General features: G+C 52.7%; 9 protein-coding genes across 9 annotated transcripts; 4 read left to right on the top strand and 5 right to left on the bottom strand.

Moving 5' to 3' along the window:
- Positions 1–1,035: 1,035 nt before the first annotated feature.
- Positions 1,036–2,915, top strand: PG994_010337 (uncharacterized protein; the record flags this gene model as incomplete). Its single annotated transcript, XM_066861746.1, has 5 exons — positions 1,036–1,258; positions 1,378–1,397; positions 1,461–1,670; positions 1,760–2,007; positions 2,075–2,915. The coding sequence occupies 5 exons, from the start codon at positions 1,036–1,038 to the stop codon at positions 2,913–2,915; spliced, it is 1,542 nt and encodes a 513-aa protein (XP_066710856.1).
- Positions 2,916–4,308: 1,393 nt separating this feature from the next.
- PG994_010338 (HpcH/HpaI aldolase/citrate lyase family protein) lies at positions 4,309–5,311 on the top strand (the record flags this gene model as incomplete). The annotated part of the gene is made up of 4 exons (XM_066861747.1): positions 4,309–4,468; positions 4,548–4,640; positions 4,701–4,726; positions 4,778–5,311. The coding sequence occupies 4 exons, from the start codon at positions 4,309–4,311 to the stop codon at positions 5,309–5,311; spliced, it is 813 nt and encodes a 270-aa protein (XP_066710857.1).
- Positions 5,312–5,440: 129 nt separating this feature from the next.
- PG994_010339 (glutaredoxin domain-containing protein) lies at positions 5,441–5,829 on the bottom strand (the record flags this gene model as incomplete). The annotated part of the gene is made up of 2 exons (XM_066861748.1): positions 5,441–5,566; positions 5,629–5,829. The coding sequence occupies 2 exons, from the start codon at positions 5,827–5,829 to the stop codon at positions 5,441–5,443; spliced, it is 327 nt and encodes a 108-aa protein (XP_066710858.1).
- Positions 5,830–6,276: 447 nt separating this feature from the next.
- On the top strand, positions 6,277–7,382 carry PG994_010340 (CORD and CS domain-containing protein; the record flags this gene model as incomplete). The annotated part of the gene is made up of 2 exons (XM_066861749.1): positions 6,277–6,382; positions 6,490–7,382. The coding sequence occupies 2 exons, from the start codon at positions 6,277–6,279 to the stop codon at positions 7,380–7,382; spliced, it is 999 nt and encodes a 332-aa protein (XP_066710859.1).
- A 3,323-nt stretch (positions 7,383–10,705) lies between these two features.
- On the bottom strand, positions 10,706–11,461 carry PG994_010341 (uncharacterized protein; the record flags this gene model as incomplete). Its single annotated transcript, XM_066861750.1, has 1 exon — positions 10,706–11,461. One exon carries the CDS (start codon positions 11,459–11,461, stop codon positions 10,706–10,708), a length of 756 nt encoding a protein of 251 aa, XP_066710860.1.
- A 1,608-nt stretch (positions 11,462–13,069) lies between these two features.
- On the bottom strand, positions 13,070–14,434 carry PG994_010342 (uncharacterized protein; the record flags this gene model as incomplete). Its single annotated transcript, XM_066861751.1, has 1 exon — positions 13,070–14,434. One exon carries the CDS (start codon positions 14,432–14,434, stop codon positions 13,070–13,072), a length of 1,365 nt encoding a protein of 454 aa, XP_066710861.1.
- A 1,950-nt stretch (positions 14,435–16,384) lies between these two features.
- PG994_010343 (Actin-binding WH2) lies at positions 16,385–17,728 on the top strand (the record flags this gene model as incomplete). The annotated part of the gene is made up of 3 exons (XM_066861752.1): positions 16,385–16,492; positions 16,571–16,874; positions 17,100–17,728. The coding sequence occupies 3 exons, from the start codon at positions 16,385–16,387 to the stop codon at positions 17,726–17,728; spliced, it is 1,041 nt and encodes a 346-aa protein (XP_066710862.1).
- Positions 17,729–18,329: 601 nt separating this feature from the next.
- Positions 18,330–18,710, bottom strand: PG994_010344 (uncharacterized protein; the record flags this gene model as incomplete). Its single annotated transcript, XM_066861753.1, has 1 exon — positions 18,330–18,710. One exon carries the CDS (start codon positions 18,708–18,710, stop codon positions 18,330–18,332), a length of 381 nt encoding a protein of 126 aa, XP_066710863.1.
- Positions 18,711–18,904: 194 nt separating this feature from the next.
- On the bottom strand, positions 18,905–21,369 carry PG994_010345 (uncharacterized protein; the record flags this gene model as incomplete). The annotated part of the gene is made up of 4 exons (XM_066861754.1): positions 18,905–20,346; positions 20,462–20,822; positions 20,874–21,035; positions 21,112–21,369. 4 exons carry the CDS (start codon positions 21,367–21,369, stop codon positions 18,905–18,907), a joined length of 2,223 nt encoding a protein of 740 aa, XP_066710864.1.
- Positions 21,370–21,543: the final 174 nt, after the last annotated feature.

Here is a 21,543-nt window from a genome sequence, read left to right on the forward strand (position 1 = left end):
CACAGTGATGGCGCTGACCACTTTTGCCTAATAGACGGGGGCTCCGGCGACGACCGATTTGCGTTATCTGTAGACATCGAGTATTTCTGATCGCATGCGTCCGTCCATGGAGTGACCAACTGCAGGAGAGAGGTGTGTATTAAAATAAACCACGTTTTTTTCGTCCCCGTGGAGCTGACGGCCGTGGTGCCTGCTGGTTGGTCGATACAGTCAGGTCCAATCGGTCATCCGCTCGTCTGACACATTTCGCACGACGGACCAGTAAGGTCCCAATTTCCGGGGGATTTCCAAATACAGCATCAGGCGGTGCCCCCCTCGTATGTATGCGATGAGCGTACTACGTTCTGGAGTAACATATGTAGCTAGCAAACCCCTAATCCAAAACATGAGAGCGATGATGAGGATGTTGTAGGGTTGTCATCAAAAGTGCTGTTTTCGGAACTATTATTGCAATCCATCCCAGGGCCCTCTTGTGGCGTTCTGATGTCACTTCTTACACTGGGCGAACTACCAGGCATGACTATTGCTGACTCTCCCGCTAGGCTGGGATTAGATGCCGTTCCTCTTGCAAGAAGTACTGTGCATTGATATTGTATACGGCAACCTGAAAACAAGGGCGGGTATATTTGTGATTACACATGCATAGAAGGATTCGATTGCCTGTCTATTGATCTTCGGTGATGGCCAAGCCAACCCGATCCCCGCAATAGGCTACTCGAATCGGGCACGCAGGGGGGAGGGAGTGTAGTCGTGTAAAGGCTGTGGTGGCTTGATCCCTTCAGGTGACCAACTGCGTATAAGTCTTACGGGGGCGCAGGGAGACCATCTGCCTATTATCGTGTTTCCATATGTTTGGATCTAACCTCTATATATGGTTCGAGGCTCCTACTTGTTCTTCATGATCGGATCCCATTGAATCTAGTAAGCATTCCTTCTCTGCTAGCGTTTGTTGTTCTCATTCTTCTCGTTTTCAACTGCATAGTCTTTCCTTCTTACCTCGTATTTTGGAGAGCGAGTCTAATCGTGGTTGTAAATATGTTGTTGGGGTTAGTGAACGTCGCCACCCTACTCGAGCTGTGTCTCCTCGGCTGGGTCATCTACGGGCTGCTCGCGGCCGTGTATAATGTTTACTTCCATCCTTTGAGGCGCTTCCCCGGCCCGCTGGCGGCTCGGGCTAGCGACGGGTGGAAGCTGTATATGGAGGTGTTTCGACAAGAGTCGCCGGTACATCTTCTCCAGAAGCTGCACCAGCAATATGGTATGTGTGTCTACGGACCCCGCGGGAGTTCTACACGAGTTTCTCTTTTGCTGTTGGAGTGTGAACGGAGTTCCTCGGAAGGGAAATCTGACCTCGTTTGGTATATACAGGCGATGTAGTGCGGATAAGGCCGAACGAGGTATGTTTGCTTGCTTGCTTTCACTCAGAGAGGCGATGGGAGACTAACTGAACCTCTTTCTAGCTTCACTTCTCATCCGCCAACGCTTACCATGACATCTACAATCCGTCGGCGCGATGGGACAAGGACCGCGTCCAGTACGAGTCCGTCGGAGCGGACCATTCCTTGGTCAGCTTGGTCCCGTACGAGGAGGCCAAGCAGCGGAAGGCCATGCTAAGGTCTCTTTTCTCCCGCCGGGCTGTCTCGAATCTTCAGGGCTTGGTACGACGAGAGGTTCGTCCGTGTTCTCGCTTTTTTCCTTTCTCTTCCTCTTTTCTTCTGTCTAGCTACCCAGGACGTGTACGTACTTACATGTATCAAAGGTGGGCCGCCTTGTCCGAGTCCTCGAGGAGCGTAACGCGGAGGGCAAGTCGTCGGATCTGCTCATGGCGTTCCGATGTATGGCGCTCGACGCCGCGACGGACTTCTGCTTCGGTACCTCCCTCGACGCTCTCAAAGCCCCCGAGTTTAGGGCGCCCTTGCTAGTAGCCATGGATGCTGCGCTGCCGGGGTTCGCCGTGATGAAGCACTTCCCGCTGTTACGCAGGATTGCTCTGTCCCTACCCTCTTGGTGAGTTATTTCTCATCTACTTTCAGGGGAAGTGCCCCAAGCTAACCTGGTGGTAACCCCACCGCAGGCTCGTAGGGCAGCATCTACCCCGACATGGTCGGCCTGCCCCGGACGCAGCAGATGCTCCGCCAACAGGTCGCCAACGTCATCACGCACCCCGAGATCCTCCAGTCCAAGCCGCACGCGACCGTGTACCACCGCCTCCTCGACCCCGAGGCGCAGCACCTGCACGCGGCCGCCGCCGTCTCGCACGAGACCGTGCTGTTCGACGAGGCCAACACGCTCATGTTCGAGGCGACCCACACCGTCGCCGACCCGACCATGTTCGGCCTGTTCCACATCCTGAGCAGCCCGGCCCTGCACGCGCGCCTCCTCGCCGAGATCCGGGCCGTGTGGCCCGACTCCCCCGACTCCGAGTCGCTAGGCAACAGCGCGCCGCGCCTCGAGGTCCTCGAGACGCTGCCTTTACTCACCGCGACCATCAAGGAGTCCCTGCGCATGGCCCCCGGCATCGCCTCGCCGCTGTACCGCGTAACGCCCGCCGAGGGGCGCCGTCATCGACGGCCGGGGGTGGGGGGGGCGCGACCGTCGGCATGTCCATCTACCATGTGCACCACAACGGGGCGCTGTTCGCGAACCCGGAGCACTTCGACCCGGACCGGTGGCTGCAGCAGGACGACAAGGCGGGTCTCGACCAATGGTTCGTCGCCTTCAGCCGCGGGCCGCGCAGCTGCCCCGGGTCGAACCTCGCGTGGTGCGAGATGTACATCCTGCTCTCGACCATGCTCCGCACCTTCGACCTCCGGCTCGACCGCACCACGGCCAATGACCTGGCGTGGCGCGATTGCCTCGTGCCCGACTTTACTGGGAGGCACTTGCATGCTTGGTGCCTGCCATCGAAGGAGTGAAGGTGCTGCGGCTCAGGATATATATGTATGTCTATGGTGCTTTTAGTCAATGAGCAAGGGGTACAGTAGGTGTCCCCTTTTGTACACCAGAAGGTGTTTGGCGTTACTTTCTTCTATTCGGGTTTCTATTTTGTTTCTATACCCCTTTTGTTTCTGCCCGGTTGGGTAGTGTAAGATAGTGTATATTAGGGAGTCGAAGACTTTTAGAAATCACTTTCAAGATGGCCTCGACGATAACGCACCGAGTCACATTCGTTCTCCCTATGATCTTAGTGACTGGCCAGACCTGATGTCATAACCATTGGCAGATCCAATGGATTACCACTAAGCCCATGATGGTATATCGTGCTTAAGATAGCACTCAAGTCAGCATCACTAAGGAAGGAAGTGTAGACGGTCGGCACAAATGCCCGGGACTCCGGTTCCCCCCTTTCGTCCAACATCCACTAGGACCCGTCGGCACATCAGGTGGTATCATCATGGAGACAATAATCTGGCAGCGATACGAAGGCTGAACAGCCCGGCGGCCTCTAGACCTGATGGAACCCGAAACGGCAGAGGCACCCAAGGATGCCACAAACGCTAGACAAGGCGGACCGTAAGAAATGGGCGCCTAGCAGGTAGGGGCGTCGAAGTGACCCGGTCCATGTGCTTGTTGCGAATCATCCGCGAGTGTCGGGGTCCCTGCAGTCCAACTCCGCATGGGGAGGCCCCCGTCCTCGTCGGAGACGTCTCCGGCACGACCACGAGATAACCGAGTACCGAGGCTATTCTCATGGTCGACGTCAGATACCAACACAGGACGCCAAAACAAGTCCTGGTTTCTGAAAACCGGGGTTTCGTGAAACGAAAGTGAACCCTCCCATCCCTGGCCTGGAGCAAGTAACCCGACGTCTGTGCATGAATGCGTACCTCGAGCCTGTAGTCGCTCTCCGGCCGAAGCATGTGACAGGGTACTCTTGCCATCTAGAGAAACTGCGGTGCATTGTCTCTATGTTCAAGAACTGAAACAAGAGTCGTTTTACGAAACTTTATAAACGACTCGTGCGTTTCGTCCGGATCGCTGGAGATAAGAATAACCACATACGGCACTATCCCCCACGTTGCGGGGGAGGTGACATGCCAAGGGTCCCACAACGTGGGGGGTTGCCTTCCTTTGTCGGTACATCCGAACTGCGGAGATCATTGACCCGAACCCTCGATGAGGAGATATGGCGTGGCTGGTAAGGTATGAGGAGAAAGGATACATAGCAGTGACTGGAATGCCAGGCCTTGTCCTATGAATCCCCGTATACTTCTGTCACAGCGCTTGCTGTCAACGAGCCTAGATCTGCCTACACGCGTGTCCACACGGGTACCTTTCAGACAATTTCAAACACGAGCCCTCAGCAACATGCTCCAGGGTTGCAAGGCGAGAGAGGCCCTAGCCAAGAGCGGCGGCGCCTCGTTGGGGCTCTGGCAGACCTTACCCGGAGCCAATATCTCAAGGACCTTGGCGAGATCTGATGGCATCGACTGGGTCATGGTCGATTGCGAGCATGGAAACATCGACGGTAAGCCAAGCATAATCCGCTATCTGCGGTCGCAGTCTCGTTGGAGTTGGATGCAAATTCACTGACAAGGAACGCTCAGATGCTGCAATGCATGAAGCCGTTCCAGCTATCGCGAGCTGTGGAGTCAGCCCCTTGGTGAGACTGCCGGACATGCAGGGATGGATGATCAAGCGTATGTTCAACCAAGGGCAGGAAGTTTGCGTCTTGTGATCTAACACTGAGCGGATTCCAGGTGCACTTGACGCAGGGGCTCATGGGGTCAGTCAACAGCCCGAACAAGCGCAAAACGATAGCTAACGGTGGGCGTAGATTTTGATACCCTTGCTGCGGTCAGCTGAAGAGGCCAGGAAGATCGTGGCCGCAGCCAAGTTTCCGCCAGTGGGCCAGCGCGGTCTGGGCTCTCCTTTCGCAATGGAGCGTTTCACGCCGGTTCCAACCATGACGGAATATCTCCAGGCTGCCAACGATTCTTTGCTCACCATGGTGCAGATAGAGACCAAGGAGGCACTCGAAGCCGTCGAGGAGATTGCAGCCGTCCCAGGCGTTGACTTGCTCTTCGTTGGGCCGTTTGACTTGGGCAACAACATTGGTCTGCCCATCCTCAATGGCGTGATGCAATCTGGTCTGGAAGAAGCCATTGATCGCATTCTCGCGGTAGCACACGGAGCTGGCAAGAAAGCCGCTTTCTTCGCTACGAGTGGAGCACAGGCGAAGAAATATGCGGACAAAGGGTTTGATATGATCAGCGTCGCGTTGGATGCAACTGCCTTGCAACAAACAATGGCTGTGTCCCTGAATTCGGCTCGTGGTCTCGATGCACCATCAGCAGGAGGTAGATACTAGGAGCGATACATCGCCACTTGAAGCATGTGTATTGAGTAGCGGGTGGAAAGCTTCAAGTCTGTATGATGCAAGAGACAACAAACAACAGGCCTGGGAGGGCAACTTGTATGTAAAATGACGATGGCGGGTTCAAGCCCCTTCGGCTGCATCCATCTTAGCTTGAACTTCTTCGGCAGTGAGCCTATGCATCAGCTTTAACGCCTTGGAGGCTGACTTGGGGTCCTCCTTAGGCGCGGTAGCCTTGCTCACGTGTATCTGCAAACCGGGGGTTTAGTATTTTGTGACGAGCTACATGTAGACCATGGGCATCAACGTACCACCGGAACATCGAACTCGTATAGGTCTCTCCAACGAGGGATGGACTCGTCTTTGATGATGTCGACCTCTTCATAATCAAATGGGCGGGAAGCCTTAACGCTGGACAGAACGGATTTGGCTTGGACGCAGAGACCACAGTTCTCACGCGTAAACAACGTGATGCGAGTCGCGTGTTGAAACAATCTGGTAGTGGCGCGCATATTGTCTGTCGGCTGCAGTTACCTGGTAAGATGAAGTTGCACAAATGCAAATAGGCAGTTATTAGATAGGTAATCAGTGAAGACAGTGCGTGCCTACTGTAATGTCAAGAATCCGTAGATTTGGTTGTGCCTGGCAGATGAAATCGATCTCCTGATCGAGGTGGAGCTCCCCCCCGGAAACCAGTCCAGAGGAAGCGGCAGTTGACAAGCCCATCACCCATTGTCAGCTTGATCCTTGTCGCTGCAGCGTCATCGCCTAATTTACGACCAATACCGGAAGGCGGTGAGGCTGCCCCTCCAACAATTGAACAATATTGTTTGTTGTTGTTTCTATGGCATTCCTTCACTTCCATCTCAAAACCCCCCAAAAGATCTACAACAAACTCGAGTCATCTTCGTTTTTAGGTATTAGAATTTTTCACTCAGCATCCATACACCGACAACACAATGGCTCAAAAGTGCGTCCACAAGGGCTGCGGCAAGGAGTATTCTGACCCAGATGAGGTTTGCAATTACCACCCGGGCCCGCCCGTTTTCCATGAGGGGCAGAAAGGTAAGTGAGTGGAAGTGGTTGCATCCGATACCGAAGGCGAACCTTGATGGCACTGCCCGTATTGTTTTGCTTCTTCTCTTTACTGAAACATGTATACGATTCGCTAGGATGGAAATGCTGCAAGCCCAGGGTCCTGACCTTTGACGAATTCTTGGAGATACCGCCTTGCACCCAAGGCAAGCACAGCACCACCGACCTGCCCCCGGAGATAGAGAAGAAGACGGCCGATGAAGTGCCCGCCGACGCTCTCAACCAGTCTCTCTCCTCCAAGCTGTCCGAGGTCCCGACAGATCTTCCCACACGCGCCCCGCTTGCACCCCAACCGGCACCAACTGCCCCGTCCCCACCGCCCGAGTCCGAAGACGACGAGCCGTCTCTAGAGATCCCTGAAGGCAAAGAGTGCAGGCGCAAGGGCTGTCACGCTACGTACAAAAAGGGCCAAACCCGGTCGGACGAGGAGCAGTGTGTCCATCATCCCGGCGCCCCCATTTTCCACGAGGGCAGCAAAGGTTATAGCTGCTGCAAACGGCGCGTGCTGGAATTCGACCAGTTCATGAAACTCGAGGGCTGCAAAACGTCCCCGAGACATTTGTTCATCGGCTCCGGCCAGGACAAGAAGAAGGGTAATGGCCGTGGCGGACAAGCCCAATCTGGCGGCGAGGAGTCATTGGAAACAGTGCGACACGACTTTTATCAGACCCCCTCTACGGTAATAGCGTCGTTCTTCCTCAAGAAGATCGACAAGGCTGCGGCGACGGTCAAGTTTGAGGAGAAGGGCTTAGTGCTAGACCTGGTCACGAGCGATGCGGTGCCCAAGCGATACAAGACCACAATCCCGCTCCATGGCGCGATTGACACGGAAAAGAGCACGTTCAAGATCCTGGGCACCAAGCTCGAGGTCAGCCTGTACAAAGCCGACGGCGCAAGCTGGCCTGTTCTTCGCAGCGATGAGCAGACAACCGGCGAGATCCTGCAAATCGGCCGTGCCGGGCGAGTGTAACCGCCGTCTTGGCAGATGAAGTATACTGCAATGTCTTTTGCACGCGCTTCGTCTGGAGAAAGAGAAATAAACAAAAACGAGAGATGGACAAAGCACCCGAGGCCGTCTTGGCAAGTCTTGATATGCTAGTTGTGTAACGAACTATTGTATAGGAATCTCTTGGGCGAAGGACCGTTGCAGATCTTGGGCAGACTTTGACAGCAACGAGCCGGGAAGCTGCTGGAATACGGTGGCTTGGCAGCGCTTATCTTATGGCAGCCTAACTCTCTCGCGTTGCAAAGCGATTATCAACTAGTTGGTGGATATCCCACGCCATTGCGATGATCGTCATATGCTCTTGAGGCTGTGCACACCAGCGATAGATGGTGCCATCATTAGGAGCTTATGTTTTAGTCTGTAGCTTCAGGATGTGGTCATGGATTAGATCCACCAGCGAACGGTCATGAATCAGAACTATCAGCGAACATGCACCCATGTATGTATTCTTGCTGTTTAAAGAAGGCGTCGCTTTGAGATGAACCTATCTATATTTTTGCCCGGACTAGGGACCGGATCTCTGTAATCAATATTGTGGGGACCTCTTTAACGCTGCGGCTGTCGGTGCCGCGGCCTATTTTAGAGATCCCCCCTATCTGACCAGGCAAAGGGCAAAGGCTAAGGACCGGTGTACGCATGTGTTTACGGTTAATAAAATGTTTAACTTAATATTTATTAACGCGGTTATCGCTATGCGATTTTAAAAAAATTAATTATATTTCTTATAATATTAATATTAAAAAATATCTTTTAAATATTTAAATTAATTATATAAATATAAAATACTTTTTTTTAATTAAATTTTATTTATATTATAAATATCGAATTTCGCGTCGAGGTTTAATATTATAAAATTAATCGCTTAAAATAGTTTTAAAGACATTATACACTTTTATAATAGGCTTTTAATTAATTTAATTTAAACCTTCTCGCATTATTTAAATTATTAAAATAATACGATTTTTTTTAATTAAATTAATATTATAATTATAAAGATATTATATATTTAAATTTAATTATATAAGTTAAAAAATAAATAAATAACTTAATAATAAACTATATTAATAAATAGTTTTAATTAATTTAAAACATAATAAAATTAACTTATATAAAAGTGTAAAAGAATAAAAATATTAAACCTTTTAATAATACAGCTTACTTAATAATAAACCACGTTAAGCATTTAAAGTTAAGGTTATTAGTCACAAATAGATGGGCGGTTTAAAAGGGGGATGAGGGAGTGGGTAAGGCACCTTATTCTAGCCATGGTGAATGGATGGGTTGTCCCGTCCGTCAAGGTGTGCTAGGGATTTTTATGTCCTTCCATACGCTTGCTCATCACTGGGATGGACGTGGTCTGGAACCTCGATATCTCTCTCTCTCGCTCTCTCTTACAGCATGTTAATATTTTTCTCTAACGCCCATCCATCATTAATCCTATTTGTTGGATATGCTTTCCACTCAACGCAATCATACCGGATAATTTCGCCATTGTTTTATCTAGCCCCTTGGCGAAGGGAGCAAAAAAGGAAGCATAAGGGAAAAAGAGGCTCTCTTGGCTTTCACAAGCCGCTACCGAAAGATTACGTGTGTGCTTCCTCTTGGTATCACGTTGAACAGCACAGGGCTGCCAAGACAAACAAGAAAATCCGGCTTATCATGGAAAGTATTCTAATATGCTTGATGTTCTACTTAACTATGATGGGGGTGTTCCGACCAACCGTAGCTCCCCGATCCCGTTTCGTTTGGGCTTGCTGGCTTGGCTTGCTACTCACTCGGCGTGCGAAGGCTTACATATGTACGTGCGGGTGCGTGCCTGCGGCCGGGCATGTATGTCTTACCCAGATGTAGGTGAGGATGAAAGATAGGCGGAGAGAGAGAAAGAGAGAGAGGGAAGGGAGCTGGCGGATTGTGAGCGTTTCGTCATATGCACACCTTATCGCGCTGCATCATTGCTTTACCTATCTTGCGCGCTACACCGCCAAGGCAGAGACAGAGAGTGTGTATGTGTATCTGGTGGAGGCTGTGTAAGTGAGTCGCCAAGGCGCGTCTTTTCTCTTGCTCATGACGACGACGAAATGATATCAAGCCGCCCAGATATGCAGTGCCAGTAAGAGCAAGTTAAAAATTTACATATAAGCGCATATTGCCTTAGTAGTTCTCAAATACGATCGTCATCCAGGGACTGACGGGCCGTAGTTTCCGAGCTGAAGAAATCAGAGGAAGAAGCACTGACAGATGTAAATTCCATCCAGTCGGGGCCACAAGCTATAGTAATTTGGTGGTGATCCAAGTAATGAGGGATATATATCAAAAACCAGATATAGGATTCGCACATGTTTTGGACAGATCTAGAACCCATTGGGCCTTCACGGTCCAGACTCCAGCCAGGAGGCGCTGGAGTTGGGACGAGACGAGACGAGGATGTCCATGTCATGCAGCACACACCCATATGTCGGGCACAGATTAACAGACCCGTGGTACCGGGCCGCCGAATCATTGGTCGCTCACTGTAGGCTTCAAATACGCCTCATTCTGCACGTGGATAACCCTCCCACTATCTCAGGTGCATGCTTCCTTTTCCATGATATCGCAAGATTGTTCCTATAGGTGGCTGCGTTCGAATTCCGGCTGCTGCGGTTGGTTAATATCCCCATCCTCATGCCAGCCATGCTTCTCTACCTCTCGACGAACGATGAGGGGCTGGGAAAGGAGATGACGGGCGATTGATGAACAATTTCTGACTTGTGCATGTCACGTCTTTTTGTCAGTAACTGGTTCCTTCATTTCCTCTGGTGTTCGTCAGCAACTTTGTAGACCGTTCGTTTTGTCAGTCTAGGCGAAACGTTTCACAAAACATGGAAACAGCATCTGACAAGCGTGGAGGATAAGATTGTATTTCATTTCTAGTCATGTTCATTCCGTCCTGGTCACGCCGACCTGAGATGGAACCCTCCTAATCTCCTCTCTAACCCTCATCGTCAATATGACTGCCACCGCATGTTCAACGCCCTGTTGGCGGAACAGGTATAATAATAATAATACAATGACAAATGACAGTCTAAACAATGCTTTCCCATGCCAGAATGAAACAAGCGGCAGTATTTCGCTCCCAGTAAATGCTATATCCCATCAGTCGTAAAGAATAAAAAAGCTCATTAAAAATGAGGGACAAGAGTTGGGCAGCACTATGAATAACCAAAGATGAACTCCCATAGTCCAAGTTCAAGAAATGTAGGAGCAAAGGTGACAAATAGCACATGTTCCTCGGTTTGGTCGAGAGTTGCTTAGACCAGTAGCCCTTTACGGCTTTGTGGTGACCAGGGCTGGCTCTCGAGATATGGGTCGTTACCTGGCCGCATGAGGACGGCTTGTATTAAGGCGCGGCCATCGTTCATGCTCACGAAGCTGGGCCATTGCCGAATCGCCTCAGAGTTGCCCCCGACGTCGATTTCGAAGAAGAAGCGCTCCTCACCGCCAATGGTGCTGATAAGGCTGGGACGGTGCGAGTTTCGGTAAAACGACCGTCGACCATCCGCATCCGCGTCCGCATCCTCGTTGAGGGTTGTTCCACCACTGTTCTCTTCCGCGGCAGCCCCATCTTCCGCAGCACCCTTCTCGGCTTCAGCAGGCTCCTTGATGGAGGTGCCACGTGTGCTATAGGCTTGGTGCTTGGCCTTGGCCTTCTTGTACATCTTGTGTAGACAGAGAGAGGCAACATGGCCAAGGCCAGCTACCACCAGGATCGGGGTTCCCATTGCGAGTGCCCACATGGGATGCTTCACGTTGCAAAGGGTATGCCAGAGGGCCAGCACGACGCCGCCGATGGCTATCTGGGAGCCAAGCTGCATCATAGTCCAGGTTGACCAATATAATGACATGAGATCCTCTCCATCGCAGAACTGTAGGGCGAGAAGGCAAAATGTTTCGATGACGACGGTAACGGCAGAAACCAAAAAGATGAAGATAACGGCCGCCAGGGCGCGCTTCACCTTTTTCCGGAACACATCCATGTCGGCGTCGGGCTTTTCCTTGTACCACATCGTCCTGAGAAGAAGCTTTGTCAGTATCAGGCATCTCTAGTGGGGATATCGACCGGCTCTAGCAGTGAGAACACACTCGATAAGTGAACATACCATTGGTAAATCCATGACGAAAGGAACAAGAAGAATATGACGAGACAGAACATAAGCCAATACAGCCCTTCAAAATGGACTCTATCGAGGTGCGAGGCGAACCTAGCGTAGTGGCTACATCGACCGGGGTCGAAGGATTGAAAACCGCCGTGGCCAGCCATGTTGTTGTCGTTGAGGGGAGGGGTAACCCGTCTAGAGCGAACAATGTAGAGCGGGAGAAGAATAAAGAGTGGTGTTCACGTTGAGTGCAGGCAGTTCGTTAGGAAACCGTTTGGTCTTTGCTGTTGGGTCGACACCTTCTAGAACGTTGAATACAGACCTAGAAACAACTTCTCTGGAACGAATGTGGGACATGGGCTCATGTATATAGTACTAGAGAGGACAGCAAACCTGGGGTGAGACCTGTCCTCCCAGCGATGAAGACGAAGTACTCCGTCCATGTCGTTCACCGGGGGCGTCCTTGGCGTGGTGGAGGCGAAGGCCGTATCTTCAGAAAACAGCTACCAGGTCCCTTGGTTGAGTGAAACCTTGTAGTGGGTATCCTGCTCACTCATCAAACGGACTGCTGAGCGAGAGGAAGGAGGCAGGTCGAAGGGCCAGAAGGGGCCCAAGGACGCCGGTGGCTTGCCCGGACCAAACGCCCAGGCGCTCCGAGCTGCCAAGTGGATAGCCGCATCTGATGGTGTTGGCGGCAGGTGGTGGACAAGGGACAAGGGTAGATTAAGTTCGGATTACCGACTGTGTGACATTATCCCCTTTCAGACTTGACATGTCGTTGCTTGGCGGCTGAGGATGAGTGGGACAACGTTGCTGATCCTTGCCTTGGCGTAGATGGGATGCCGTCGCCAGTCAGCCAGTCGTAGTATGCAAGAGGCGCCAAGAGAAGCGCCAAGAGATCTCTACCCAACTCCTATCGAAGTAGCATTGCATCTTTCTTCCTGGGAGGCCCTGGCTTGCCCGATTGCATCCCGGTGGATCCCCATGATCCTAGTGACGATGCTTACACTTAGACGTGACTTCCAGATACGTCACTCGCCTAATGCAGGCCAATCACGTCCGTCGAAGGTATAACATTGAAACCGACAAACCCATCAATGTGGCTAGACACCAGATGCCAAACATCTACTGACTAGGAAGATAGCGGGAAGTCGCTACACTCAGGCAGGTCAGCATATCAACAACTGTATTGGGTGCTGAGTAAACCCACAGGTAAGAGTATTATAGGCTATAATGGCATATTCTTCATGATCACAATCAAGTCAGAAATAGTACCTGATGTAGGGACCTAACATAGCTTTAGCTACCTACACAGCAAATAGCAACTCGTGAGGCAATATCCCGATTGGCCCGAACTGGACCGGACTAGGCTTGACTCAGCCACGGCTCGATTCGACTCAACTCGACTCATACTCTGCTAACTTCAGGTGAGTGGAACTAGGACCTGGATAAGCGCCCTTTAAGCCTCGGGGTTTTCTTCTTGTTTATCTTCCTTTTCCGCTTCGGGACCCGACCGAGTTACTCCATTCCTTCCATTAACTCGGTCCTGTCGAGAACCATGCCCTTTTGCCCAATATACTCACGGAGGGATTCCCACTCAGTACCCTCCTCTTCACCTTGACGCCATTGCTCTTGAAACCCCCATGCACAGGCCACCCTGTCCAGCGCCGCCCTCTCCTCTTCCCTGACCCAGCGCATGCGCAGGGGGATTCCCGGGGCCCACGTGACGCGCCTCATTTGGTCGTTAGCAGTAGCCACAGCTACCACTCCAATGGAGACAGTGAAACCGACGTAGGCCAGAATGCCAGTAAAGGCTACTTTGGTGGCCATGGCTGGGTCCATGGCATTCTGTAAGATGGAGAAGTTGGACGCCAAGCCATATGCTGCGAGGGGCGTTGCGGCCAGCGCAGTACATGGGACCAGGGCCTTTTGAAGCAACTTGGCCCGGATAAAAGCTGGGGTAGTGTAGCTATTTTCAATAATGCCCACTGCGGCATCCAGATTTTTGGCCTCCACCGCTGTGTCAAGCGCTGTTTCGATTACCTCGGAGTCTATGGCATTGGCGGCCTTGTTGGGGTTCTGCTTCGCGTAGCTGACGGAGCCAGAGGCCTCGCTTGGCACAGGTTTAGAAACGTAGAGTTGGAAAATCTTGGGTAAGGTCTCAGGTCTGCCCAGGACAGCCTGAACTTCGACATACTGCCGTAGTAGACTTGGCGTAATGAAAACGGTTGGGTGAGCCACAATCGCATATGCCGCATCCGATATCTTGTCGATCATCTGCCTAACTTGTGTGGAGATGTTTCCGTCTATCGCGCCTGTATTGGAGGAGCGGGAGGACGGCACCGGCGCGCCCGACTTGCTCTCGTTTCCCTCGAGCGAGAGCAGGTTGGCGGCAGTCGAGTCCAACTCATTCACCATGTGATTAATCTGGGGCTGAACCGATTCGTCCGTGATGTAGTCTGCCACGACGCGGCAAGCTTGCAAGGCCGCACTTACGTCGGCCTCGGGGGGTATTCTGTTGTCGTGCCCAGTAACCTTGGTTTTGCTGTTCTCCAGATACGCCATCATATCGGTGAGGGATGACAGCTCCGCTCTCGACGCACGAGGATTCGATGGCGTCCCTCTGCCGCCAAGGCGAGCAGAGTTTGCATTTGACTCAGACGCGACGGCCGCGTTGCTGCCCTTGGGGCTCTTGGTGACGGCCGAAGCTTGCCATGACGAATTGGCTGGTGTGCTCGTCTTCGTCGCGACGCCGCGGCTGGCTCCAAGCAGAATTCCCCGGGACTTGAGGGGATTGGGCGCAGTGAAGGCAGTCCTGGTTGGTCTCATGCGACGAATTGCTACAGCATCGCATAGCTGGCAAATTCGGAGGGGTCGAGGCATTGTTCTCTCTCTTTCTCGGGGGCAGGACGTCCTGCAAACGCTTGGCTCGGGCTTTGCGCGGTCACATGGGTGGGCAAGTTGCGATAACGGATGGGTGCCGGGTCGAGTGGTTACTGAATGGCACCAGACTTGAAGCTTGACGTTGGTATCGCCGGCATTAGATTGGTGCTTGGAGAAGCGCCGCGAGTGGATCGACGTCTTTCTTTTTGCTCCAAATTTCGTGTCCCACCAGACCAGCCCACCCAACATTAGCGTAGCTAGATCGCCCAATATTTGATTTATCCTGTCATGAGCAGGGGTTACAGCCAATGGTTTAACAACACGCTCTCTACGGAGTATACTTACAGTAATCTTCTTCTATATATCACTGCTTGTTAATCAAATGGTAATTCATCTGTTTAATAAGTAAAGCAGGAGGAAACCCCCATCATCAGCCTTCTGGTCAGACACTAGTGACTTTCAGAGACTCTTAGGTAATTCGGTACTTTCAACAGCACTTGATAAAGAGAGCATCCCGTTTGAGTGTGCCCTTCCTCTCTAGACTCAAAAGCAAATATCAGGTAAATTGCCAAGTTCGGGCCAAGCCCGCAGGACATCAGTAGCGGTCATCTCGATCACTCCTGTCTTGGGCACAAACTGATAAACCTAGTACGGCGGCTGAGTCTTGGTGCTCTCTTGGCGCAAACCACGTCGTCTCCCGATCATCTGGAGTATCTGATCAAGGAAACAACTTTTGAGTTCGGACTGGATCAACACCGAACCCGACAGAATACAGATTTTGCAATGCGTAGATCTGCTCGTCACTTAAATGACGTGAAACGAACATTGGTGTCTGGATGTGTCTCACACGGATGGCCACCTAGAGCCAATCCTCGCTCCATGTGTTATCGTTTAGTCCTATTCTTAGTGATTCACTTCGTCACTCTGCGCATTGACATCACGCCGAAAACGCATACATAAAAGGAGAGAGGATCTGGGGGAAACGCCCCACAGGTTGATCGTACCCATCCATGCCTGCTGGCAACATGGGGCACCGTGGCAGGTAAGACGAGGATAACCATAGACCTTGAAGGAATGCCCAGAGCAATGTTCAGGTCGAACCTGCACAGCTACTTCTTGTTAGTAGGATACCCCAGCCTCCAGGCCGCTAGGTGTCACTGTTCCATAACTGTGAAGGCATTACAATGTTTGACCCAGGCAGATCGAAACCATGTAACAAGATGCACCTGGCGAGACCGTGAGAGAGCTGACTATAAACGAGATTGTCTCGAATGACATTCATGTAGTAGACCGAGAAATTTAACAGCCACATTGATATAATCTAGGGCATCCCTCGTCCAGTCCCTCGTCCCCTGCACTTGCAAGTTGGAGCCCAGTCTGCCGGCGCTATCCACCACGGACCCAGTGAATTGACGGGGCCCGGATCAGCGCCCAACTGGAGCATTAGGCGCATGTACTCAAGTACTCACTCACTGCCCTTGCCAAATCAGCTTCGAGGTGCACAGCCGCATTGTACAGCCCAGCATAACGCGTAAGTACATGTACGTAAGAGTAAGGCTGGCGGCTGGACTGGCCAGGCTGCAGCTCGCAGACCATCCCACCGCAACGTCAGGCTTCTATTTGCTGGATGACGGATGTGTACCAGTTTTGTTGATCTGCAGTCTCTCTTCTCACTTACCAACATACGCTATTACATTACAGACAGTCCATATCGTAGTCTCGTTAATTCACTCTTGTCCCCTTTTTTTTTCTATTCCATTCATTGACTTGACTCCACTCGTTTTGGCAATTTCTCGCTAGCCAGAATAACCCGTACGACCCGTATCAGTACACCAACTCGGAAAAGCCGCCTGCGCGGCACTGGCAACGCACCCTTTCTGCGACAAAACTCGCCCGAATCCCCCGGTAGAGACGCTCATTAGAGACAAATAAAGAAACAACATCGCCGAAATGCCTCCACCCCCGCCGCCGCCGCCGCCGCCGCCAGGCGCAGGAGGTCCTCCGCCTCCGCCTCCTCCATCGGGAGGTTTCAAGCCACCAAAGACCGGCGCTGGCCGAGTACGCTGCCCAACACATACATCTCCAGGACTACAAGACGAGAGAGCTGGCTTGGCTGACTGTTTCATATATATATAGGGCGCTCTGCTCACCGACATCACGAAAGGGAGGGCTCTCAAGAAAGCCGTTACGAACGACCGATCGGCACCCATAGTAGCAAAACCGGCAGGAGGCGGCGCTGCTCCTCCCGTCGGAGGCGCACCTCCAGTACCGGGTCTTGGTGCTCCGCCGGTGCCGGGCGCCAACAGGCTGAGGAGCAACAGTGATCATGGTGGCCAAAATGCCGCAGCTGCCGCGCCCGTCGACCCGGCACCGCAGCTGGGCGGCTTGTTCGCAGGGGGTATGCCCAAACTGAAGAAACGGGGTGGAGTAGACACAGGAGGTAAGCTCGAGTCCTTGTCGAAGCCTACCGCGGATGCTTGCAACAACTAACTAATCACTACGTGCAGCGGATTCAGGTGCCTCATATCTCTCGGACACCGAGTCATCATCGAGTAGATCATCTGCCCCCAAACCGCCCTCGGCGCCGAGGCCCCCGCCAGGCGCTGCGCCAGCTTTACCAGGGCGTACAATTCCCACGGTTCCGTCGATTGCGAGCCTCCGGAAGACACCCAGCACTACACCACGGCCCAATTCATCAGCGTCCATGAAAGGACCTCCGCCGCCGATCGGCAAGAAACCGCCGCCGCTGCCGAGCTCGCGCAAGCCTTCCACCGCGCCCCGAGTCCCTCCGCCCCCGGGGTCCTCGGCACCATCACTACCACCCGCACCGCCGCCGCCCCCTCCATCGTCGGCTCCGAGACCTCCCCCGCGGCACCAGCCGGCAATGCTCCGTCACCAAACATTGCCCTGCAAGCGGCCCTGCAAGCCGGGCGCTCATCATCACCGTCAGGGGCTCCGCCCACACCTCCACCCCCACCACCGTCCTCGGCCCCTCCGAGCCGGTCACGCGCGCCCTCAAACCTGCGGACGTCGCTACTCGACCCCTCGGCCTACACGCTCTCGCACAACGGCAACAAGAGCCCGTCGCCCACGCGGTCCAACACGACGGGCGGCACGGGCGGCAGCGGGACCGCCAGCGCCCGCGGGCAGGGCGAGCGCATCATCATCACCGACAACCGTTGGAGGTTCGTCGACGAGGCCACGCTGCCCAAGCCGCGGCCGTTCCAGGGCGGCGCCAAGAAGTACCGCGCCGGGCGCGGCAGCAGCGTCCCGTTGGATCTCAGTGTGCTCTAGGCGGGTGGCAATCGCGATCAACACGGAAACGCCGCTGCGGAGATGAAGTCGAGGAAGCGAGGCCAGACCGAGGGTTCGGGCCTGAATTTCTGGAGAAGGGGAACCAAGGCGAAGAAAAGTTAGGGAAGAGGAGGAAGCCTATGGCCAAAATTGCGGCCCAGGTGATATGCCCGAGCTGGACGAAGAAGGTTGGTTTGTTTCGGTAGTTAGAACTCCCCACGACATTGGACTGCTACTCCACGGACGCTCCGATGCTGGCGTTGTGTGGAGACTGGTCAAAGACTCAGCAACGGAGATGGGTAAGCGGAGCATTGAGTGGGTTGGAATTGTATATAGTTATATGAGATCAATGAGAATAAATATGATACTATAGCTATCCCAGTCAGCGCGCTGGTAACATTCACGGACAATGTCGATTTGGACAGGTAGCAAGTCACCACTGGGGGGAGTCTGTCAAGTTATGGCTGTCAATATCTACTTGATGCGCATGGCTATCTGACTGGGCGCGCAAGGTATGTATCTGATGTATGAAATCCACCGCGAGTTCCAACGAAGCATGTACGCAATCATCAATACCACGGAACCAGATTCCGGTTCATTCTCACCAAAAGCTGTGTTGGGTAGCATCTAGCCGGCCCTCTCGCTCCCCCACCTCAGCAGTGCTGAAGGGAGGCCTTCCATGCGGCTCGGTCTTCTGTTGGTTGTCGCACCAATAGCCGATGCTGTCCATTTGCTTCACCAGATCGGTGGCTGACGAGACCAGATCCTTGAAGACCTCAGCTTCCTTCAGGCCCTTCCCAGTCCACTCCGTTTCCTCGGCAAACTCGAGGGTCTTGTTCTCGGCAAAAGCTCGCTTTGCCTTTGTTGACTGGATAGAAGCCTCGTAGAAGACGGGGAATATACCAAGGCTCGGAACTGGGTCACCCTCTTCCGCGACGAGATGGTTTGCCTTGTCCTTGCAGTACTCCACCCTGTGATTCATATCTACCACTTGGGTGATCTCCAGTTCACATTGGTGTTTGTTGCTGGAATAAACCGCTGCGCATCGAATTCGAACCGATCGAACATTGGCATGCCAGTCTCCGTGGTTGATGAATGATAGCCACGGAACACCAGTGCCATTGGTCCTGTGAACTAATGATTAGCGACATTCAGTACCAGTCTCCATGACAAGACTTACTTGACCGTCAATGAGTCTACCAGCTCCTGGGCGAAAGATTTGCAGTCTTCCGTCAAGTACGGGGCGGTATCAACGGTGAATTGGATGTCAAATGTTCGGCTCAGGCAATGCATGAAGACACCACCTTTACTCCCCTCCTTTATGTCAGGGCGAATACGGAACGAAAAATCCCCGGAGTCGACGTCAACAATGAAGCAGGACCTGGACTTCTTATCCGGTGTTGATGTTTGGCATCTGAACTCGTATATAACGGACTTTCGTGACAACATCCACACAGGAGACGAAGCATCACCTGGCTCTCGCAGGTCCGCCATGTAATTCATGTCTCCTCCAGATAAGCTGATTATTCTGGTGAAAAGAAGAGCTTTGCTGTTTGAGTGGCACCCCAGGATCTTCTCTATCTCCTCAGGAGTTTTGTGTCGTGGGGGTCCCAGGCCACAGTCTGGCAAGCTGATATCTGCAGGATTCAGCTTGGTGAAGACGAAGCGACCCAACTCAGCCTTCAGTGAGACGGCACCTTGGAACATCCTCAGGGGCTCCAAGATCTCCACCAGCCTGTTAGAGACCTTTCCAATCACTTCCGGGCTAGGGTCCGGTCTCTGAGCAGTAGAACTCTGGGTCTGGCGGTTCTGTGATTTCTTCGATGGTGCCCGTTGCTCCATTGTAACATGGAACTCTCTGGACTGTTGCTCACCAACGACGATCCGCGGCGAAGGCAATAGGGGCTGCATCGACCACGATACCAGCGCAGCCGTGCTGTCTTTCTCGGGCGAAAAACTGACAAGGTTCTCATCACCGCCATGCGAGCGACGCAAACTTGGTTCTTCTGGCCCAGCGCATTTCGGTGTACGTGCTGGGCTATCGAGGAGGTCTCGAGGGGGCGCTTTCTTCTGCAAGCTGCTTGCATTGGTGGTCTCGGGGCTTGCGGTCATTGAACTAGACGCGGCGAATGGGTCGATCTCACGAACATCACCCCACTTCGCCTCCCTTTGTACATTCGGATCTTGCGATAGTTGCAATGGGTTGTTCGTTGGCATTGGGAAGTCCTCGTCCTTACCGTTCTCAAGAGCTGTTCTCTTTGCCCACTGGACAACATTGGGGGCAACTTGTGGGTTGACGCTAGAAAAGTCGGCCACGACAGCACTCGATGGCTGAGAATGAGAAGCTGAAGAATCGGCATCAACCCAGGTACTGATCTTGGCCGAGTATCTGTATCCCTTAAAGGGTGTGAAGGCTGAAGCGGCCTTGCTCTTCTCGAAAGCAGGGGCGATGTCAGGATGTGGCGTTGACCGATACCCTTTCGAGGCATAGTCATAGAGCGCTTTACTCACAACGCTTCCGTTGGAGAATACCGTGCCATATGTCGACTGTCCTTTTTTAAGGACGCATCTTGTACGATCTAGAAAGATTGTCGTCAGCAGGCCCTCGTTGAGATGGGCTATGTAGCGCGTCTCAGCCCTGTAGGCCCCCTCTCTGCCTGCGTGAAGTACATGCCGACCCGGCGCATCTGAAGTTGAGGACAAGCCCTGAAACAAGGTTAATCTTCCATTTACCACATTTTTGTTCAGCTCTGCAACTCACGTAATATTTCGACAATCTGTCCATCTTCTTTTTGGCGACTTCAACGGCATACTCAGTCATCCCGCCAATCCGGAGAGATTTGCCGTCCATGCCGACAAGCACGGTACATCCGGACGTCTTCTGAAGCTCGTCTAGGAGTCGCTTCGTTGGCAAGAGATGGACAATAGTCACACCAGCGTTGATATGTTCAGTGGGCATCTTCCAAGTGTCTTGGTGTTCCATCTCCATGAGCTCTCGGGGATACGCAAACTTCTCATATGCTTTCCGCTCATCTTCGCCAAGCGTCTCCGTTCTCCAGTCGGTGACATGCTGGATCTTGTCGCTAGATTTCCCCTGGGCCGTGTTAGCTGAGAAGAGCGACTAGTGTGGGTTGGACAGACTCACGCCAAATACGCCATATCTTTCCGGCGCGGAGACTCTTTCAATCTCCGGCTGCACGATACGGTCCAAGATATCTCGTACGGCAGTCATAAGGTCGGACCCTTCGTCCAAAGTTGATCTGACTCGGAAACAGCCCAGCGTGGCATCCCACGTGATTTCCGACTTCTACATTTGCAGTCAGTACAGAGGCGTGGGTTTCGAATGGGTCGTTGAAGGCTGCTTGGCTTGGGCAGTGACTCACCAGGGAATATTTGCTGAATTCGGAGAAGAACTCTTGGAGACCATCGGGGCGGAGGATCCAATTGCTTGAGAGCAGGAATCCATGGTATTCTTGACCACTGCCGGCTACACTGTTCGACTCTGCTTGCGAGGTTCCACGACGACCAATCCCTTCTGAGACTGTGAGGTTCTGGGCTGTCCACTCATCGTAGTACCTTTTCATGGTACGGTGGGCAATGGCACTGGGCGCGACCGACGGCGTGTCAGTAAAGTCCGACATGGCTGGTAGTTGGGCCTGAAGTTGTTAGACACCTAAAAGCAGAACAGAGCAGTTGAAGTGTGATGCGGTCTGGTAAACAGCCTCGTTAGACGGTTGTGGGCTGCAGAACGCTATGCGAATGTGCGTAATGGGTTGATAGATGTAAGAGAAGAGGATGAAGGTTGATTTTGTGTC

This window comes from Apiospora phragmitis (assembly GCF_038363925.1).
Source record: "Apiospora phragmitis strain CBS 135458 chromosome Unknown utg000010l:1.0-9815664.0:1.0-9183399.0, whole genome shotgun sequence".
Classification (NCBI taxonomy): domain Eukaryota; kingdom Fungi; phylum Ascomycota; class Sordariomycetes; order Amphisphaeriales; family Apiosporaceae; genus Apiospora; species Apiospora phragmitis.